The 21362-nt window shown below is 43.8% G+C and overlaps 1 protein-coding gene across 1 annotated transcript in view; it reads left to right on the top strand.

The window, feature by feature from the left end:
* The first annotated feature begins 6744 nt into the window (after positions 1–6744).
* Positions 6745–21362, top strand: part of LOC142423922 (aldehyde oxidase 4-like) — a 91435-nt gene continuing 76817 nt past the window's right edge. The window contains exons 1-3 of the mRNA XM_075529070.1: positions 6745–6798; positions 14959–15016; positions 19703–19799. Of these exons, the coding sequence (XP_075385185.1) occupies positions 6745–6798; positions 14959–15016; positions 19703–19799 (209 nt within the window). The remainder of the gene's footprint in view (positions 6799–14958; positions 15017–19702; positions 19800–21362) is intronic.

Here is a 21362-nt window from a genome sequence, read left to right as displayed (position 1 = left end):
GACCCCTTCAGGACCAGTGGTGACAGTGGAAATGCCTGGAGGATGGAGGGTATGTGGGGTAGAAAGGGGGAACCGACTACAAGAATCTACGTACAGCCTCCTCCCTGGGAATGGACAGCAGAGAAAAGGGTGGGGGGAGACGTCGAACAGTGTAACATACGACAAAATGATAATTATGAATTATGAAGGGTTAATGAGGAAGGGGGGAGGGGGAGGGAGGGGAAAAATGAGCAGCCGATATTAAGGCCTCAAGTAGGAGGCAAATGTTTTGAGAATGATGATGGCAACAAATGTACATATGTGCATGACACAATGGATGTATGTGTGGATTGTAATAAGAATTGTACGAGCCCCCAATAAAATGATTTTTAAAGGGGGGGGGTTAATAGCAAGCTGTTGGGTGAGTGGGGCAAGGTTTCCCAGAGAACTTCACTTTGGACGGTGCTTGCTACTCAAAGAATGAGCAGAGGCTTTGTTATAGAGGGGGTGGGGGAGCGGAATCCCTTGGTGAAACTTTACTGGCTTTTTTTCACACCAATAAAGTGTTCGATTTTCTGACTATTTCTTTTTAAAAGGCCCATAATTATCTGTCCTTCAAGAAAACCTATCAATATTACAAATCCAGAATCTGAAAAAAGAAGCCACAACGTTGTGATCTGCCTTCTGTGCCTTGAATATAACTGGCCAGGACGCTTTCCTTGATTGAAATGTGCGCATGTCCCCTAAGGCGATTAAGGAAAGGGTATCACTGAGAACACCTGTCTGCAGCCTGCCGCTTACTGGAGAAACAGACTTAAACATGTTTTATTCGGGGGGGAACTGGTTCTGTACAAACTAGAACCCCAGAACTCTCGCAATGAGACTTTTGTTCTTACTCTCACTGAGCAATAGAGATAGAGATTTAAATTCTGTCTTTAGCCCCATTCCAACTGGCAGCAGAAACTCAGTCCTACGCAACAGAGAGGAAACCCAGCCAGATAAAGTTTTCTAGTAGATTCAGGACAGCTGTGTTAGGAAGAAGTATTTGGTGTTAGGCATCCTTGGGTGCCCCTCTTTTTGCCTGCTGCCTCCGCCATCAGGCAGTCAGACTGAGCTGTGACTGGATCTTTCCTTCTGGCCCTGAGCACCCGCCTGACTGTGCAGGCAGGGGTGTGGAATGGCCTCTCTGGTGCCTGAAGAGTTGAAACCCAAGTTCAGGATCAGGCAGAGGGCAAGGCAGGTCGCAGATCAGTGTTTCCAAATTGGATCCTGTCACAGTAGGAATGTGTGGACTCCCCCCTCCCTGCCCCAACATCAACAGAATTGTGTGCTTATTTTGATCAGTTACATTGATGCCTCTAGATTTCATCAGACACATGCTCTTAACTCAAACAGGAGCCTTGAACTCTACAGCCTCAGGTGCTGTTGGTTCTCAACCTTCCGAATGCCATGACCCTTTCAGAAAGTTCCTCATGTTGTGGTGACCTCCCATCCATAACATTATTTTCGTTGCCACTTCATCACTGTCATTTTGCTAGTGCTATGAATTGGGGGACCCCTGTGAAAGGGTCGTTTGACACACAGGTTGAGAACTGCTGCTCTAGAGAATACTTCTGAGTCCCTTGCCTTCAAGTCCAAGCTTTTACCTCTGAGTCTTCCCACCTCAGCAAAGGACATCGTAGTTCACCCAATTGCTCAAGCCAAAAGCCTATGATTTGAGTTTCTTTGTTTCAAATCAACTGCTCCAGTTTGGTCTACCTGTAATTTATACCAAGTAGGTCCCCCTCCCTTTCTCTCTGACACCGCTGCTATACACTCTAGTCCACGTCACTACCACTTCCGGCCCTCAGGATACAGCAATGGCGTTAGATCTGGTCTTCTCTTACAATAACTCATGCCAGAGGACTCCTATCACATACATCACATTTTGTTACATCCCACTGTAAGACTTCGCCATGACCTTCCTCCCCACACAGAGACCTCCAAACTCCTTTGCATGAGCCCTGCCATCTCTCCGACCTTGCCCCACAGCATCTTCCCCTGCTCTCAACTCTCAGTCAACTTGCCTTCTTTCTGCTGCTCTTTGCCCCGCGCCTGCTGCCCATCCTCCACGCCTTCTCTTGTCTACTCAGGATGCCGTCCAAGGACATGCTGACGATGACTGTCTGGAACTAGACCTGACTCTTTTTTATTTGTTTGTTTAATAATTGAATCATTGTATTGGGGGCTTGTACAACTCTTATCACAATCCATACATACATCCATTGTGTCAAGCACATTTGTACATTGGTTTCCATCATCATTGTCAAAACATTTGCTTTCTACTTGAGCCCTGAGTATCAGATCCTCATTTTCCCCCTCCTTCCCTGTTCCCCCTCCCCCATGAACCCTTGACAACTTATAAATTACGGTTGTTTTGTCATATCCTACACTGTCTAACACCTCCCTTCACCCACTTCTCCCCTGTCCATCCCCCAGGGAGGAGGTTATATGTAGATCCTTGTAATCGGTTCCCCCTCTCTCCCTTACCCTCTCTCCACCCTCCCAGTAACACCACTCTCGCCACTGGTCCTGAGGGGTTCATCTGTCCTGGATTCCCTGTGTTTCCAGTTCCTATCTGTACCAGTGGACATCCTGCAGTCCAGTCAGATTTGTAAAGCAGAATCGGGATCATGATAGTTGGGGTGGGAGCTGAAGGTGAAGCATTCAAGGACTAGAGGGAAATTGTATGTTTCATCATTGCTACACTGTACCCTTTCTGGCTCATCCCCTCCCCACGACCCTTCTGCAAGGGGATGTCCAATTGCCCACAGATGGGCCCTGGGTCCCCACTCTGCACTCCTCCTCATTCACAATTATATGATTTTTTTTTTGTCTTTGATACCTGATCTCTTCAACGCCTCATGATCTCACAGGCTGGTGTGCTTCTTCCATGTGGGCCTTGTTGTTTCTCAGTTAGATGGCTGCTTGTTTATCTTCAAGGCTATTGGATCCCAGACTCTGTATCTTTTGATAGCCAGGCACCATCAGTTTTCTTCACCACATTTGCTTATGCACCCGCTTTGTCTTCAGCGATCTTGTAGGGACAGGCTGATGTGCTTCTTCCATGTGGGTTTTGTTGTTTCTCAGCTAGATGGCCACTTAAGTCGCTCCATCTCAACTTGCCCTATGTATTGCATCCCTTTCTATTTCCCAGAGTGCCTATTGTCTTGTTTCTTTAGCTGTTTATTATCCTGCCACAACAGAAACACACGATGTCTTATCTAGTACATTGCAGTTTTCATAGGCTCACGGACACGCACGTGAATGTGCATACACAGCCACACACATTTAAAATCCACGAGGACAGGGATCTTGTCAGGCACACAATAAATATTTTTTAAATGAACTCATTATCACAGTGGACACTCGCAGTCCTCTCACACATTCCTTACGATTCATAGGCAAGAATAGAATCCACTGACTGCTACTCTCTGAGACATGAGGCACAATTCCAACATTGGCAACTTTACGTGATTAAGTCCCCTAGCTGGAAACATGTTTTCTTTGTACATCCAGTGAACTCCTAATCATCCTTCAAAATTGTGTTTGGGCAAGAAGCCCTCAGACAAGATGCAGCTGGCGATTGTGGGAGTAGCAAGCCACAGGAATGTGCAGCCACGTGGCCCAGTTGGCGAGGTTAGAACCAGAGGCCTGAGGTCTGTACCGTGAAATCATGCCCTAGACCCAGAACCCTCCTGTTCTCCAGACAGAAAGCAAAGAGGGCAGCCTTGAGTATCCAAGAGCCCCACACCAGCTCCATCTGCATGTGGTTAGGCACTGCAAACTTATCCCCCAGAAAGGGCTCGTGTCCAAGAGAAATCCAACCATCAGCTGCTCAGCAACAAAGCTTTAGAGACCTCTTTGGCTTCCTCTTTCTTCCTCCCACTCCACTCCACACCCTCCCTCACCCCCTGTCCAGTCTGCCAGAAAGTGTCTCATCACCTTCCCCGGCCTCCAGCGCCATCATCCTTTGACTGGCTGCCATGACATCGAGCTCCTTTCTCTTGACCTGCCTGCCACCCTTCATTCTCTGCACAGCAGTGAAAGCAATCTCCAAAGCTCGCCCCACAGCCTGTCACTCCCTTCTCAGGACCTCCCGGCCAGGGCCTTCCTTACACACTGGCACCTCGTTTCTTACCGCACGCACCCTGCAGCCCAGCTAGGAGCTAAAGGACACAGACGCTGAGCAACCCTGGCATCGCTACCTATGTGCATGAGTTCGTGAGCATCTCCGTGCCTCTGTTTCCTCATCTGTGAAAAGACAATAGGGAGATCTGCTTACCAGGCTGTGGGGATTATAGGCATCCCCAGAACAGCCTTGGCACCTATAGGGAACTCCATGCACGTTGTTATTTCTGCTGCTCACGGCACTCCTTCATGCTTGTCTTTGACCCACCCCACCCCACCTCGGAAGGAGTCTCTGCACTCAGTGCCTCCACCTGAAGCATTCTTCCTCCAGATGGGAACCCGCCGGCCTTTCACTTCTTTCTGGTTCCTACTCAAGAGGCATTTCCTTCCGAGGGCTCTCCGAGTGGTTGATGGGAAAGAACAGCTTCCAGTGCTTCTTCTAGGTACCGTGTCTGCTTCATTTGTTTTCCTTCCTTCTTACACCACCAGGCCTCCCTGCATTCTATATCTTGATGGGTTTCTCGTTTGTCAAAGGTGACCTCGTGTACAACAGAATGACCCACCGCCCAAACCGGCACCATCCTCACAATTGTTGCTGTGCTCGGGTCCCATGCTGCAGCCGCCGTGTCCATCCGTCTCACGCAGGGCCTTCCTCTTCTTCCCTGCCCTCTACTCTATCAAGTATGACATCCTTCTCCAGGGGCTGTCTCTGCTGACAAAGTATGGGAGTCTCACCACCTGTACCTCTCAGGAGCATTCTGGCTGCACTTCTCCCAAGAAAGATTTAGGTGTTCTTTTTCGCAGCCCATGGTACTTTCGAGATTTTTCACCAAAACCACAATTCGAATGCATTCATTCTTCTTCAGTCAACACCAGAAGGTCGGCGGTTTGAACCCACAATTTACTCTGCACAAGTAAAGACCTGGAGCTCTGCTCCCCTACAGATGGCTGCCTAGGAAGCCCCATGGGGAAGTTGTCCTCAGTCCTAAAAAGAGCACGCTGAGTTGGAATAGACCCAACAGTATCAAACAAATAAACAACATATGCCCACTTAATTTTGTTCCTGCTATGCATGTGTAGTATCCAGAAGAAAGAGCTGGTGGTGTGCTTGATGTTGTTAGATGCTTTGGGAATGACTCCTACTCAGGAAGACCTGGAGTAGGCAGAGTAGAACTGGTCTACAGCGTTTTCTAGACTTTGACCTTGAAGAAACAGAACTCCATGCCTTACTTCCAAGGCATCTCCGTGCGGGCTTGAACTGCCAACCTCTTGGTTAATAGTTCACTGTTCAACCATTTATACCACCCAATGACGACTGTGATGGGAACACAGCCCCCACACTCTATGGAACAGTTCTACTTCGTAACCAGGATTCAGAATTAAGCTCATGACAATACGTTTGGTTTTTTGGTTGGTTTAGAGTAACTAGTACACAACTATCACTCAATGAGGGCAAGAAGTGGGGGGAGGGAAGTAGCCTTAGGGATGAATCAAGCTCCACACAAAAAAAGTAGTCAAAGAGTAAGTTATGTCGGGGAGGTGAAGGTAAAGGGGTAGGGATGAAGATCCACCCCCCACCCTTCCACTTCCTGCTTGCCACCCCCCACCCTTCCACTTCCTGCTTGGTCTGTGCTTTCTTCCCAATTGGGCTGAACTGGATCATCTAAGTTTAGTGGCCAGTTCCTACTGATAAGTCAAAAAAGAGATTTCGGTCTCCATTTAAAATTTGAAACATCTGACAACAGTTTGGCCCATATTGTGTTAATTAAATGTTAATTTTTGAAGAAGAAACAAGTGAGGATTATTGTAAAGCTTTCAGTTACGTACATGGTGAAGTCTCCCTTTGCAGGTAAGACAAGAAAAGCTGAGAAAGAATTAAAGTCTTAAGGACTTTAATAGCATTTAAATGGCTTGGTGAGTAAAAATAATTGCTAGTCAAAGTTCTCATAATTTTTTCATATTCATATATGACCATTTCTAGAGCCTGTTTGAAATCCCTTAGAAAGCAATTGCATCATGGATGACCTTTAAAAGCCTATGCTCTTTCTTTGTGTATAAAGGACCATAGAGGCAGGTCTCAACTTTTCAATGCACTTTCAATTCTTTTCTGCGTGGTCAAGGTCATTACAGACCTTATGCAGCAGAAATACTAAATGCTGCTGATGTGGTTTTTAAAATCTACTCCAATGTGTGTGTGTTCTCTTATATGTAATATTTTAATAGATACTTGGGATGGGGGTGTGGTGCTAAAAAGAAAGGCAAATGCCTGTTTAAAGCTCACTTTTTCTTTCCTTGCCTCTGGCTGAGACACACCTCCTGGGGAAGCCAGTCTGGTACTCGTCAGGGACAAGGGAAGATACTGTCTTGCCTCACATTGGAAAGAGAGAGCCAGGGCATTGCCAAGAGCGCTCTGTTTGCATTGTGGGTGGGAAGGAGGCAGGTGGACGGGCGGGCCTGGGTTGGTGCCCTGCATCTGGCTCCCGGACTATAAGCTGTCAGTCTGGAGCTGCCAGCCAGCGTTTGCAAAAGCTCTGAGCGACTGCTCTAGCACATCTGTCCGCTCTGCCCGCGTGCAAGCTCTTGTTTCCTGGGACGATGCCTTCCCTCCCTCATTCTGACGAACTGATTTTTTTTGTGAATGGGAAAAAGGTAAGTTTATGACATGACTCGTGGTAACTTTCTGATATCAGGGTTCAAGGCCAAGCTGATTTTTTAAAACTATAATTTCTTATTTCTTTAGTCTTTCTCTTCTGTCTTTTTCCAAGTCATATATGGTGTGGTATAAACGTGAACATAGATTTTCACTTCAAAGTCCAATGCAAAATTATTGAAGGACAGGGACATTTGCTAACAACTTTTCTTTGGGAACCGGCAATAAACTCTTACTTTTATTTATTAATCATGGGCATGAATTCAGAGTGCAGAAGTGAAAAACGGTGGTATCCCCCACCCCTTTTTTTTGGCTGTTAGCTTTATTTCAGGTCATCATTGGTTTTTAATAGATGGCATATATGACAGTGAGGATGATAATGGCAAAGAGCTCTTACATTTGTTTGCCTCAATGAATTCCCTCAAGCAGACTAGTTAACTGAGTGACTGGAGCATTTGCCTGAGCAATGCATTAAGCAGGCTACAGACTCCATGGCAGGTAAGATTTGGCAAGTCTTAATGCCTAAACCTGTCCTAATGGTAGCCCTGGTGGAGCGGTGGTTAAGAGCTCACTTCTACCTGAAAAGTCAGTGCTCCTCTCTGGGAGAAACGCTGGCAGTCTGCTTCCATCAGATGCCACATTGGAAACTCTAGTGGGTCCTACCCTGTCCTATCCAGACACTAGGCGCTGGAGTCAGTCCATGGTAATGGAGTTGGTCAGTCCATGGTAATGGAGTTGGTCAGTCCATGGTAATAGAGTTGGTTAGTCCATGGTAATGGAGTTGGTCAGTCCATGGTAATGGAGTTGGTCAGTCCATGGTAATGGAGTTGGGTTTTTTGTTTGTTTGTCTAGGGATGGGGAGCATTTATTTTTCATTTTAGATATACAGATGTATATATATATATATATATATATATATATATATATATATATATATATATATATATATATAAACTTACACAAGTAGTGTTTTACTTTAAGTCTCTTTTTGTTTCTCATTTTCTGTTTGTGTTTTCTAGATGTTACTTGTTTTTTCGTGTTAGGGATGTATAAAGCAGAACATATTCAATAGCACACGTGTGTACAATTTACTGACTTTGACAGCATTCTTTGAGTTTCGAAACCATCCTCCCCTTGTTTTCTGAGATATTTCTCTCACATTAGCATAACCTCCTACACCCTAAATTTCCTAGCTAATCTTTTTTCAGGGGGGCTCTTACAGCTCTTATTCCAATCCATACATCTATCCATTTTGTCAACCACATCTGTACGTATGCTGTCATCATCTTTTTCAAAACATTTTCTGTCTACTTGAGCCCCTGGCTCCTCATTTTTCCCCTTCTCTCCCTCCCTCTCCCTCCCTCATGTCCTCTTGATAATTTTTTAATTCTTCTTTTCTTTTTTTTTCATGTTTTACACCAACCACTGTCTCATTTCACCCGTTTTGCTGCTGTCCATCTCCCTGGGATGGATGGCCATATGTCGATCATTGTGATCTGTTCTCCCATTACCACCCACACCTTACCCTCCTAGTATCGATGCTCCCCTTACTGTTCCTGGGGGGTTATCTGTTCTGGGTTCCTTTGTTGAGAGCTCTTATCTGTACCAGTGTACATGTTCTGGACTAGCCAGATTTGTAAGATACAATTGAGGTCATGGTAGTGGAGTTGGGGGGGAGCATTAAAGAACTAGAGGAAGGTTGTCTGTTTGACCAGTGCTCTACTGCACCCTGACTGGCTCTTCTCTTCCTTGTGGCCATTCTGACAGGGGGTGTCCAATTGACTACTGATGGGCTTTAGGTCTCCACTCTGCCCTCCCCTTCATTCTCACTGATATGTTTTTTGTTTCTTTCTTTGTTTGTTTTTTTCTGTTTTGCTTTGGGTCTTTGATGCCTGACACCTGAGCCCATCAACACCTCATGATCACAACAGGCTGATGTGCTTCTCCCATGTGGGCTTTGTTGCTAGATGGCTGCTTGTTTATCTTGAAGCCCTTAAGACCCCCAGATGCTATATCTTTTGATAGCCAGGCACCATCAGCTTTAGTTGCTGTTGTCAATTTGGTTCCATAGAGATAGTTCTTAAAAGAGCAAAATGCTCAAGGCAGGCCTGTCTTACTAGTTAAGCTAAACTATTGTTCAGTTTTAAGATGACTTCAAAATGTTTGACTTGAGGTTTAAAGATTATCTCAGAATAATAATTTCAGTAATTCATCCAGTCTCTATGGCTCCAGAAATTCTAGAGTCCATGAGGGTTTAAATGGAGAGCAATTAATAATGGAATTGTAATCACCTATCATGTGACTGCTATCACCATTAAACCCCTCAATCCATCTTATCTAGGATCTCTCTCAGTCCCACTGCTCCTCTACTTTAGCAAGCATGATATCCTTTCCCAGGGACTAGTCTCTTTTGACAACATGTCCAAAGTACATGAGCAAACTCTCACCATCCTGACTTCTAAGGAGTATTCTGTCTACACTCCTTCCAAGATAGATTTGTTTGTTCTTTTGGAAATTCATGTATTTTCAATATTCTTCACTAACATCATAAATCGCATACATTAATTCTTCTTTGATCTTCATTATTCAATGTCAAACTTTCACCAGCGTACGAGGTGGTCAAAAACACTATGGCTTGGGTCATATGCACCTTAGTCCTCAAAGTAACATCCCTGCCTTTCAGCTCTTTAAAGAGGTCTTGTGCAGCAGATTTACCCAATACAGTGCATCATTTGTTCTCTTAACTACTTCTTCCATGAGCATTAATTATAGATCCAAGCAAAATGGAACCCTTGAGAATCTCAATCTTTTTTTTCTGTTTATTATGATGCTACCTATTGGCTCAGGTGTGAGGACTTTGATTTTCTTTACATCGAACTATAACTCAGACTGAAGGCTGCAGTCCTTCCTTGATCTTCATCAGCAAGTGCTTCAAGGCCTCTTCACTTTCATCCAGCAAGGTTGTGTCATCTGCATATCACAGGTTGCTGAAACGCCTTCCTCCAGTCCTGATGCCACATTCTTCTTCACATGGTCCAGCTTCTCTGATGATTTACTCAGCATCTACATTGAACAAATATGGTGAGAGGATACAACCGTGACACACACCTTTCCTGTTTTTAAACTATGTAGTATTCCTTTGTTCTGTTCACACAACTGTCTCTTGAAGTGTCCTGGAATTCCCAGTCTTCTCAAGGATATCCATAATTTGTATGTCCACGCAGTCAGATACCATGACATAGTCAACAAAACACAAATAAACATCTTCCTGGTAAGTCTTCTTTCAGCTAAGATCCATCTGACAACAACAATTATATTACTCCTTCGTGTCCACTTCTGAATCCAAACCTGAGTCTGGCAGCTACCATTCTACCGCAACTGTTATTGGATGATCTTCAGTAAAAAATTTACTTACATGTGACGTCAATGATATTCTATAATCTGAGCATTCTGTTGAGTCACCTTTCTTTGGAAAAGGTATAAATATTGATCTCTTTTAATCAGGTGGACAATAGTTGTCTTCCAAATTTCCTGGCAGACTACTGAGTACTTCGAGTGCCTGCTGAAACACTGATGGAATATCAATGGAAATATTTCAACAAACTGATAAAGCTTAGACTTCTTCAGTACCATTGGTTCTTAATCATATGCTACTTCTTGAAATGGTTTAATGTTCTGACCTTGGTATACATTGGCCTTTTCTTGATTTTTTATAGGTATGTAAAGTCATATAGTATTTGTCCCTTGTGATTGATTTGTCCCATGTAATGAAATGTCTTCAAGCTCCATCCATAAGGTAGCATGTATTAAGACTTCATTTTTATCTGTTGCCTGATTAGTGTTCCATTGTATGTATGAACCACATTTATTTATCCATCCACCCACTGATGGGCATGTAGCTTGTTTCCACCTTTAGCTATTGTGAATAGTGCTGCAATGGACATTGATGTACAAGTCTGGTTTTCAAATCTCTTGGGTACATAATTAAAACAGAATTATTGGATCATATGATTGCTCTCTAAGAACTATGGTGGCGTAGTTGGTTATGTGTTGGGCTACTACTTGTGAGGTCAGCAGTTGAAAACCATGGGAGAAAGATCAGGTTTTCTACTCCCATAAAGAGTTACCATCCCAGAAACCCTCAAGGGGCAATTCTCACCTCTCATATAAGGTCTCTATGAGTCAGAATTGACTCATAGGCGGTGAAGTTGAGGGTTTGTTTGTTTGTTTGTTTGTTTTTGAGGTTGAGGTTTTTTGGCAGTTTTGTTTAGTATTTTTAGGAACTCGCACACTGTTTTCCACAAGGGCTATCCCATCATGCATTACCACCAGCACTTGATAAACCAAAAGCACACTGCTATTGAGTCATTCCAATTCACAGTAACCTTCTAGGGCAGAATATAATTATCCCTGTGAGTTGACAAGACTGTAAATCGTCGCAGGAACAGAGAGCGTCATCTCTCTCCTGTAGAGTGACCGGTAGGTCCAAATAGCTGACCTTGCGGTTTGCAGCCCAACATGTAACCCACTATGCTGCCAGGATCCTTTAGCCATTCCAGATTCCCCACATCCAGATTCCCCACATCCTTCCAGATTCCCCACATCCTTACCAACATTTGTTATTTTCTGAGTTTGCTCCCCAAGCCCCCAGCCCTGTTTTCCATTGTCTGTGGCCATCTTAGTGGGGAGGAGCCGGACGGTGCTGTGCATTAGGTATTAGGTTGCTAACCTCAAGGTGGGCAATTCAAACCCACAGGCCACTCCTTAGAAGAAAGGTAAGGCTGTTCACTTAAGTGTCTTTTTATGTGTTTTGGTAACCATGCAAGTATTCCCTCTGATGAAATGCCAGTTCAAGTTCTTTGTTTATATTATGATTGGGTTAGTTTTCAAGGTTACATGTAGTTTGGTTTTTGGAATCTTATCAGATATATGGTTTCTGAAGACAGTCTCTGGTTAGTAGTTTGTCGTCTTAATATTTTGACTTCGCTTCCTGCCCCCAACTACCATGATCCGAATTCTACCTTGCAGGGCTGGATGGGACAGAGGCTGTACACTGGTACATATGAGGGTTGGAGGCACAGGGAATCCAGGGTGGATGATACCTTCAGGACCAGGGGTGTGAGGGGCGATGCTGGGAGAGTGGAGGGTGAGTGGGTTGGAAAGGGGGAACTGATTACAAGGATCCACATGTGACCTCTTCCCTGGGAGAGGGACAGCAGAGAAGGGGGGGAAGGGAGACTCCGGATAGGGCAAGATATGACAAAATAACGATGTATAAATTACCAAGGGCACATGAGGGAGGGGGGAGAGGGGAGGGAGGGAAACAAAAAAGAGGACCTGATGCAAGGGGCTTAAGTGGAGAGCAAATGCCTTGAGAATGATTGGGGCAGGGAATGTATGGATGTGCTTTATACAATTGATGTATGTATATGTATGGATTGTGATAAGAGTTGTATGAGTCCCTAATAAAATGTAAAAAAAGAAAAGAGGAGAAAAGAAAAATAAAATTATTAGGGCAAAGAATGTACAGATGTGCTTTATACAATTGATGTATGTATAAGTGTGGACTGTGATAAGAGTTGTATGAGCCCCTAATAAATTGTTAAAAAAATATTTTGACTTCTCATTTTTTTTACATTTGTCTTTAATTGTTTGTGCTTTTGTTATTATACTAGACAAAATATTGTGGGAAGCTAGGTCTATTTAGGTCTATTTGTTCTAAGAATTTTATGATTTTAGTTTTCAGGTTTAGATGTTTAACCCATTTTGAATTTGTTTTTGCATTTGGTATAAGGTATGGGTCCTGTTTTATACTTCTGAATGTGGAAATCTATATTTCCCAGCACTATTTATTGAAGGAACTCTTCTCTGCTGAATGGATTTGGCACTCTTGTCAGAGCATGGATGGGTCAGAGTTGTGTGAGTTTATTGGACTCTCACCCTATACCATTGGTCTACTATGTGTCTGCTCTCATACCAGTATCAGGCTGGTTCGTTTACGGCAGCTGTGTGTCACTTTTTAATATCAGAAAATATTACTCCTCCTGCTCTGTTCTCCTCTTTCAGCATTATTTTGGCTATTTAGGGCCCTTGCCTTTCCATATAAAGTTGAGTATTGGTTTTGCTATTTCCATAGAAAGGCTAAAAAATTTTCACTCAGATGATGGTGAACCAATAAATTTCTTTGAGTCCTGACGTCTTAATAATATTAAGTCCTTGAACATGAAACATCTTTCTATTTATTTAAGTATTTTTAATCTCGTGTAGCAATCACTTTCCTTGTAGAAGTCCTTCACATCTCTGGCTTATTCCTAGAAATTTTATTTTCTTAGATAAGATTCTAAATGTAACTCTTTCCTTAATTCATCTTTCAGATTCCTCGTTGCTGGTGTTTAGAAAACCAGCGGGTTTTTGTCCGTTGGCTTTGTGCTCTGCCACTTTGCTCCAGCTGCCCTCTGGTTCTAGGAGTGCTCTGGCGGGCACTTTGAGATGTTCTACATATGACGGTGATACCACTGAGTAAAAAATAATGATTTTATTTCTTCTTTTCCAATTTGAACACTTTTATTATTTTTCTTGCCTAATGGCTCTGACTAGAACTTCTATCAGAATATTGACTAGAAGAGGTGAGATTGTCACCTTTCTTTGTTCCTCAGTCTCCAGGAAGCATGATGTTGGGGTAGCTTTTTCATATGGGTCTTGAATAAATTGAGGAATTCTCTTTTGACTTCAATGTCTTTTAAGGTTTTAATGGGGAAACACTACTGGGTTTTATGAAAAGCTTTTTTTTTACATTTATAGAGATGATCATGATGTTCTTTTTATTCATTCTCTGAATGCATCTTTCGTTGATTAATTTTCTAATGTTGAACCACCCCTGCATTCCTTTACTAAATTCTGCTTGGTTTTTGTGTATGACTATTTAAATATGTTGTTATAGTTTTTTTTATTAGTGTTTTGTTTAAAATCTTTGCTCTTAGCTTGTAGTTTTCTTCTGTGTAGTATCTTTGTCTCGTTTGGGTATCAGAGTTATGTTTGCTTGTAAATATTGTTAAGAACTGAATTATTTCTGTACTTTGTTATTTTTTAATCATTTAATTGGGGGCTCATACAATTCTTATCACAGTCTACACATACATCCATTGTGTCAAGAACATATGTACATTTGTTGCCATCATCATTCTCAAAGCATTTACCTTCTACTTGAGCCCTTAATATCTGCTGCTCATTTTCCCCCTCCCTGCCCACTCCCCCACCCTGTGAACCCTTCATCATTCATAAATTATTATTATTTTGTCATATGTTACACTGTCCGGCGTTTGTGTGAATGTCTTAAACTTTCCTAGTCTGTGTCCTATGCTACTGCTTGATTTTGTGTTTTGTTTTATTTTTTGAGTGAGTTTTTTTTTGGGGGGGGGGTTCATTTCTCCTTTTCTTTTTTTTAAATTTCTCCTTTTCTTTTGAGTAATTTAAAAACATATATTTTAGTGTTTAACATGACTATTGGCTATGAGCTTGTATGTATAACATCATAGGGTAAGTTGGTAGAACTAAACTTCAGTGATGTACAAGACATTCTGTCTCTACACCATTTCTCTCTCACACCTTTGTTATTGTTATCACTAATTGCATCCATATATTTTGTGTGTCCTGTAACCTAATTTTGTCCTTGAATTTTATATATTTATTACTAAAAACATGAAATACAAAGCAATTAGAATTATTGAGAAGATATTGCTAGCTCTATGCTTGTCCATGTAGTTCTCTTTATTAGAGATATTTCTTTTAATGCATTTTCTTCTTGAGAATAGTTTCACTGGGTATAGTATAATTGATAATTGGTCAGTTTTTTCCTTTAGCCCTTGAAATATATCATTTCATTGTCTATGTATCTGTTATGCCATCTGAGTCTTTTCTAGGTAACTCTGACTGGAGGGAAAGTCCAGAATTTGCATACGTATTAGAATATTCAGAGATATTGAAATAATGATCCAAAATTTCTTCAGAATTTCTGATTCCAAATGTTAGAAGGTTTTTCTGTGCTATTTTATTCACTTGTGAAACCACTGCCTATAAAAACGCGTTTCCAAAACAATGGATAGAATTGCCAAAAGGCATTGGTGTAATCCTTCTGGAATCCTTCTCGTTTCACAATGCAGGTAATTGAGAAGAATGCTGATCCTGAGGAAAATCTACTGCTGTATGTGAGGAAATCCCGTATCCTTATCTCGCACTTCCATTGATCTGGATTGGAAAGTAAAGGGTAAACATGCTCAAGACGAATCAAGAAAATACCTGTTTTCTCTGTGTGAACGACCATGTGCTGGAGGCGTAGAATCCAAACGGATTTCAGAGACTATGTCTAAATGTGGTTGATTTTTTCTCCTTTATTGTATTTCTTTTCTAAGAAAGATCAAAAGACCCATCCAGTGAATTATGGGTGTGCTACCTTTGGAAATAACTTTGTGATTTTCATCATCTTTATCGTGGCCTTATATTCAAGAGCATTGATGTAAAAATGTCTAGACAAATTTCGTCCAGCCAATGTTCAGGCTGCACATCACCAACACTAGCTTCTCACAAGGCCATCCTTCTGAAAGAACACAAAGCTTTACAAACATATCTCTTCACAGGCCACGGTATGACTAATGCATTCATGACTTTCTGCCTCTGCCCTTGGCCTTTATTCATTCCCTAGTCCTTTGAGGTCTTCCATGGGTGTTCAAGAAATACTTATCCAGAAAACATTTCTTGACAATAGCTGTGACTATAAAGAGAAAGTGACTATAATGAGGGTGTGATTGTGGTAGTGGTAACATGAAACCAAACATGGGATAAAGTAGTACAAAATAACGAACAAACACAGATGAGGGCATTGGGAAGCAGACGAAATCTGAGTCAGGTCTGTCGTCTGAATGAGTTGCTGTCAAGCTGAGTGTAAGTCAGGGGAAGCTGTGGGTCAGAATAGAACTGTGCTCCGTAGAATTCTCCGTGGCTGAATTTCTGAAGTAGATTGTTTCCTTCCAAAGTGCCTGCAGATGGACGTAAGCCTTCAACCCTTTGATAGCCAGGCAAGAGCATCCACCACTCGGTAATAGTGTTGTGCGTATGGGGATCTTTGGGTTTTAATGTGGGGTGCCATGGCTGAGGAGAGCCAGGCAAAGGGTACTCAATATTCTTAGCACTGTTTTGCCACTGCCTATGATTCTAGAATTATTTGAAGAGAATAATTTAAACTATGTACTTAGTAAGCTTCTACTGTGTTGGGCACGGTGTTAGGTTCTGGAGATCAGTGATGAATGAGATCATCCTATCCTCTCTCTCTCCGCATTTCTGTTCTCCCAACACACATACCTAAAGTGCCACTTCATTTCTCCCTGCCTTCCTTATCAAATTGATTTAAAGACGGTTTGTCTCTGATGCCTCATTTTCTCTCCAGATTCCACCTCCCATTACTTTAACCTCTCACCATCTGGTTTCCTACCTGTCATTTTACTGCCAGTTTATAGCCAGTCTTTGTTGTAAGCATTGGACTTTTAGGCTATGTCTTCCCCCACGGGCACCATCATATCCCCATTCACCCAGCTTTCTCAAAACTCCCTGCCATCGAGTCGATTCCAACCCATAGTGACCCTTTAGACACAATGTGGGTTTCTAAGACTGTAACTCTTTAGGGGAGTACAAAGCCTGGTTCCCAGTGAGCAGCCCAACATGCCACTGGCACCAGGGCTCTGAGGTTTCACCATTGTCAGCTAATCTGATCACTCTCCTTTTCTCAACCCCCAGGACAGTTGACCATGTTTTCTAGAGGTATCCTAAGTGAAGGAATGCATGTACATGAAGTTCAAGCAGAAAATTCACTGACTCCCAAGAAACCTATTGAGAACTGTCTCCCTCTCCCATTTTCCTAACTCCACCCTCTGAATATTCCTTCCTTGTGCCTCATATCATCAATAGGGAGCCCTGGTGGAGCAAGCAAGAGCCCCGGTGGTGTATTGCTTACCCATTGGGCTGCTAACTGCAAGGTCATCGGTTTGAAATCCTAAACCAGCTCTGTGGAAGAAAGGCAAGACTGTCTACCCCCTTTCAGCTTTGCAGTCTTGGAAAATTGCAGAAGCGGTTCTGCTCTGCCCTGTAGGGGCTCTGTGAGTCAGAATTGACTTGATGGCAGTGAATGTGTTTTGTGTTTGGTGGTGCAACACTTGATAGTTAACCAAAAGGTTGAACTCACTCAGCGGCTCTGCCAGAGAAAGATCTGGTGATCTGCCCCCAACAAGACTGTTGTTGTTGTTATATGCCATCGAGTTGGTTCCTACCCATAGGGACCTTATGCACAACAGCACAAACACTGCCAGGTCCTGCACCCTCCTCATCATTGTTTCCTGGCTTGAGCTCACGGCGGCAGCAGCCATGGCATCAATCCACCTCTCTGAGGGTCTTCCCCTTTTTCATTGCCCCTCAACTCTACCAAACATGATGGCTCTTGGCAGGGACTGGTCTCTCCCTGACGACACGTCCAAAGCAGGTCAGAGGAAATCTCAACACTCTTGCCTCTAAGGAGCACTCCAGCTGTACTCTGGGCTGAAGCACAGCCATGAAGATGGCCGTCTAGAGAACCTCATGGGAAGTTCTCTTCTGGCACATGCTGGAGTTGCTAGGAATCTAAATCAACTTGGCAGCATCTCACAACAAACCATAACCCAAACTCCCTGCCACCAAGTCGATTCCAACTCAGAGCGACCATGAAGGACAGAGGGGAACCATACCTGTGGGTTTCCGAGACTAAGTCTTTCCAGGGTAGACAGCCTCATCTGCCTTGGAGTGACTGGTATGTTTGGATCACTAACCTTGTGCTTAGAAGCTCAATGTGCAGCCCACGATGCCACCAGATTCCTGCTGAACAACAGCAATATCATAAACAACTCATTCTAGGTACAATAAGACTCACCAGAGACTTCTAAACCTCAACCTTGGACTACAGAGTCAACAGTGTAGTAGGACTACCTGTTCTTCAAGGGCATCATGCTGATGGAGAGCCAAACAAGGAGTGACTCTTTATGGAGAACCACAGAATTTCTACCAGGGTTACCACCCAACACAGGCACGCCAGCATTGACTTACTTCACGGGCACAGCATTCCCATGTCCCCTTCCAAAGCCCTGTAACTAAATTTGTATTCAAAGCTTTTATTAGCATCCTTAGAGTAGATCCCCAGATTATTTTTTTAACTGCAGATTCCCACAAAGCCCTGAAATTATACTGAGGTGGAGCCTGACGGATGTGTCGCCCCAGAGGGGACATAGTCCGACTCAGAGCAGAATGTATTTTGGAGTCTTCTCATCTGCTGGACCTTCTACTCCCCTCTTTGCATGGTTGCGGGTGACAGCTCCATCAGAGGCCCCCACACCAAAGCCAAACCCATGCCATCGAGTCAACTCTGACTCATGGTGACCCAAAAGGACAGGGCCGAAGTGTCCGTGTGGGTTTCAGAGACTGCACGTCTTTACTGGAGTAGAAATCCTCAGCTTTCTTCCTCAGAGCAAGTGGTGGTTCTGAACTGCTGACCTGACAGCAGCCCAACTCATAAACACTGTGTCACCAGGGGCCCACAGCCCCTGTCAATAACCCGCCCAGCCAAGCCTAGGCTTGCTTGGGCATAGTCACCTATCCCTTGCCCCTCAACACCTGTAAGCCTGATTTTAAGCAACTTGATCTCCAGAATCAGATAATGCATCACAAAAAGTGAGTGGCTCTCAGCCACTTGAGCAAAGGAGGGTGTGGCATGTTAAAGCTGCCTAATCCCTGTGAGAACTGAGTTTCCAAATCAAACTGATGAAATGGAATGCCCCCCCGTGGCAAGCCCTGCTTTCCCACTTCTCTCTATGCCTTTCACTGCACTCCTGATACTTTGTGAAGTTCTCAACATGTCGCACCCTCAGTTCCACTAATAAAGAGTGCCAAGGGTCCGGGAGTGCAGAGATGAGCTGCAAGGACGTAGCCTGTGCCAGTCAGTGGACACGCACCCACAGCCAGGGCGACGAGTGCGTGTTGGTGGGACACAGAGGAAGGGCACTCAAGAGACGAGCACAGGAGTTTCCCTAGAAGGGATAGCTTGTGGGCAAGGGCGTTCCTCCAAAGCCGATTCTGACCTCCACCCAGGTAAGTCCTTTTGAGTCTCACTGAGGTGAGGTCTCCAGTAAATCCTGTAGATTCTTGTAGAACCTCAAGCAGGAGGATTATGTGCTTTGCTTATTCTCCCTTTGTGAAGGTAAGCAGACACCGGCAAGAAAAAGGAGGTACGGAGGGATTGTTGACCTTCTGGGTTCAGGAATCATGGTGAGTAAATTAGTATTCTCAAATCCAAAAAATGGCAAAAGTATCATTGCATTGCTCAGTCCTACAGGGGGATTGTTCTCAGTTCTACACATTCACCGTCTCCATGGCAGTCACATTACCCGGCTCCAGAATCTGCTATTCGCAACTTTGAAAATTCAACAAGGGTCTTCTGAACCCATCAGGGTGTAATACCTGGGCTCGGTGGCATGGGGCTCTTCATGGTCTTCCTGTACCCCACTTTGCATGACTATCCATATGGCTCACTGGAAAATGTTTGTGTCCAATTCCAAGTTTCTACTCTAGCTCCCACTGCAAATCCGATGTCATTACCTTTATAAAACCTGAAAATATTTAAATTCAGAACAGCATCGAGTCTTCACCGTCTTAGATGCAGGAGTATGACACTGTTGAGAATGGAAGAATCTCTCAAAACAAGAGATCTTCCCAGGCTTGTTATACAAGTAAATCACTGTAAACTTAATCTTGGTTGCTAGTACCAGAGAGAAGAAAAGATAGAGAAATAAATGTAGGCCGGGCTCCGATTTTCCTTGACTCCCTTCCTTCAAGTTCACCTCACCGGAACTAAATATGGCTGTGGAGGCGGCGGCTGTGGTGCCTGCACAGTGATGATATCGAGATACAACCCCAAGACCAAGAAGATCCTGTATCCTTTGTGCTGACCCGTGGCCCTGCTTGGGGTATACCTGTCTGTGGAGGATGTCGCTCCTAGGACTTTCCTTATCCAAATGTGCTGCTTCCCTCCTCTCTCCAGGAGCTCTCTCATCTGCACTGCCTCCAGGCCTCTTCTCCTGCAGTGCCCCTAACACCAGATCTTTCTCACAAACTTCCTTCCGTGGTGAATAGATTTGCCCTTCGTGCCAAGCTCTCTGGGCTCTGCTCTCTACTTCTGCACACCTTCTCGATGTTTTCGTGGGGGGTTCAGGAGAGGGACTGGATGTGACTACCTTCGCACAAAGAAGCAATGATAGTCCTGGGAGAATAGGTAGGTTTTCCAGGGACTTGGAGAAGAGTTCTGGTCCTGGCAGGGCTAAAAGAGACCTCAAATCATATCATTGCTCTGCTTACCTATGAACTGAGCCGGTGTCAACTTCATCTAAAACGTGAAATTTGTTCAGTGATTGAATGTAGTCAGGAAGGAGGAGTCTGGGATGACGTCTGCGTGTTTTTGTTTGGGGTGCCTGGGTGACTAGTGTGTAGTTCACAAACTAAGGAACCTGGACAAGGAGCAGCAGGGAAGGAATCCTAGTAAGTTTGACTTTAGATACGTTGCATTTGGGACAACTCCTAGGCATCAAAGAGGAATGGCTCAGTGGGCGTCTTGATTGGCAGTGCAGTCAACAGAAGAGAGATCTCATCTGGTGCTATAATTTATTAGAAGTCATCAACATAGAAAAATAAAACAATGATAATATGAATAACTAACATGCATTGAGTGCTTTTTGTTATCAGGCACTGTTCAAATTTGCTTAGGTGTATTGCTGCGTTTATTCTTCAAAACAATTGGAAATAGGCATTGCTCTCACTCCCATTTCACAGAAAAGGAAACAGAGGCAACGAGAGTGTCAGGAACTTGCGCAAGATCCTATGGGCCAGTCAGCGGCAAAGCCAGGACGTACTAAGTGATCTGAAAGGTAGCAGAAAGGACAGGAGAGCTAGAAACACAGGAGACTGTTGAAGACCAAGAGAAAGGACAAAGAACGCAGCATTTTAAAAGAGAACAACTGGGAGGAGCCAGACTAGTGGGAGGAAAACCAGAGAGCAGGAAGTCCAAGAAGATGGACAGAGTCAACGTAGATAGACGGAGTCAACCGTATGAGACACAAGGTGGTAACCCGGTGCCACTAGACTGCTCCAAAGTCCCACCCACAGTGAAGCAAACTGGGAGGGGAAGTACAGGAGGGGGGGGGGGGGAGCCAGTAAGTGCAGGCAGCAAGTTGTGGGCAGCACTTTAACCAGACTCCAGTGTTAAGGAAACACAAGATGAGCCAGCAGCTGGAGTGACACGAGTTAGAGGTTTGTTTGTTTGTTCGTTTGGATTCCTATACAGATGGCTTCATTAGTCTTGGTTTCCCATTTTCCTCTACCATTTTGCACCATACCTGTGTAAATTCTTTCTTGGGCATTTCCAAAAATCGATGGTTCAATATCTCATCTGTTCTGTCTTCTCAGGGAGATGGAGTCTCTTATTCTCCCGGACTATAACTGA

Source organism: Tenrec ecaudatus, chromosome 13, assembly GCF_050624435.1.
Source record: "Tenrec ecaudatus isolate mTenEca1 chromosome 13, mTenEca1.hap1, whole genome shotgun sequence".
Taxonomy (NCBI): domain Eukaryota; kingdom Metazoa; phylum Chordata; class Mammalia; order Afrosoricida; family Tenrecidae; genus Tenrec; species Tenrec ecaudatus.
The sequence above is the reverse complement of the archived record's forward strand: the minus strand, read 5'-3'. Positions and strand labels throughout refer to the sequence as shown.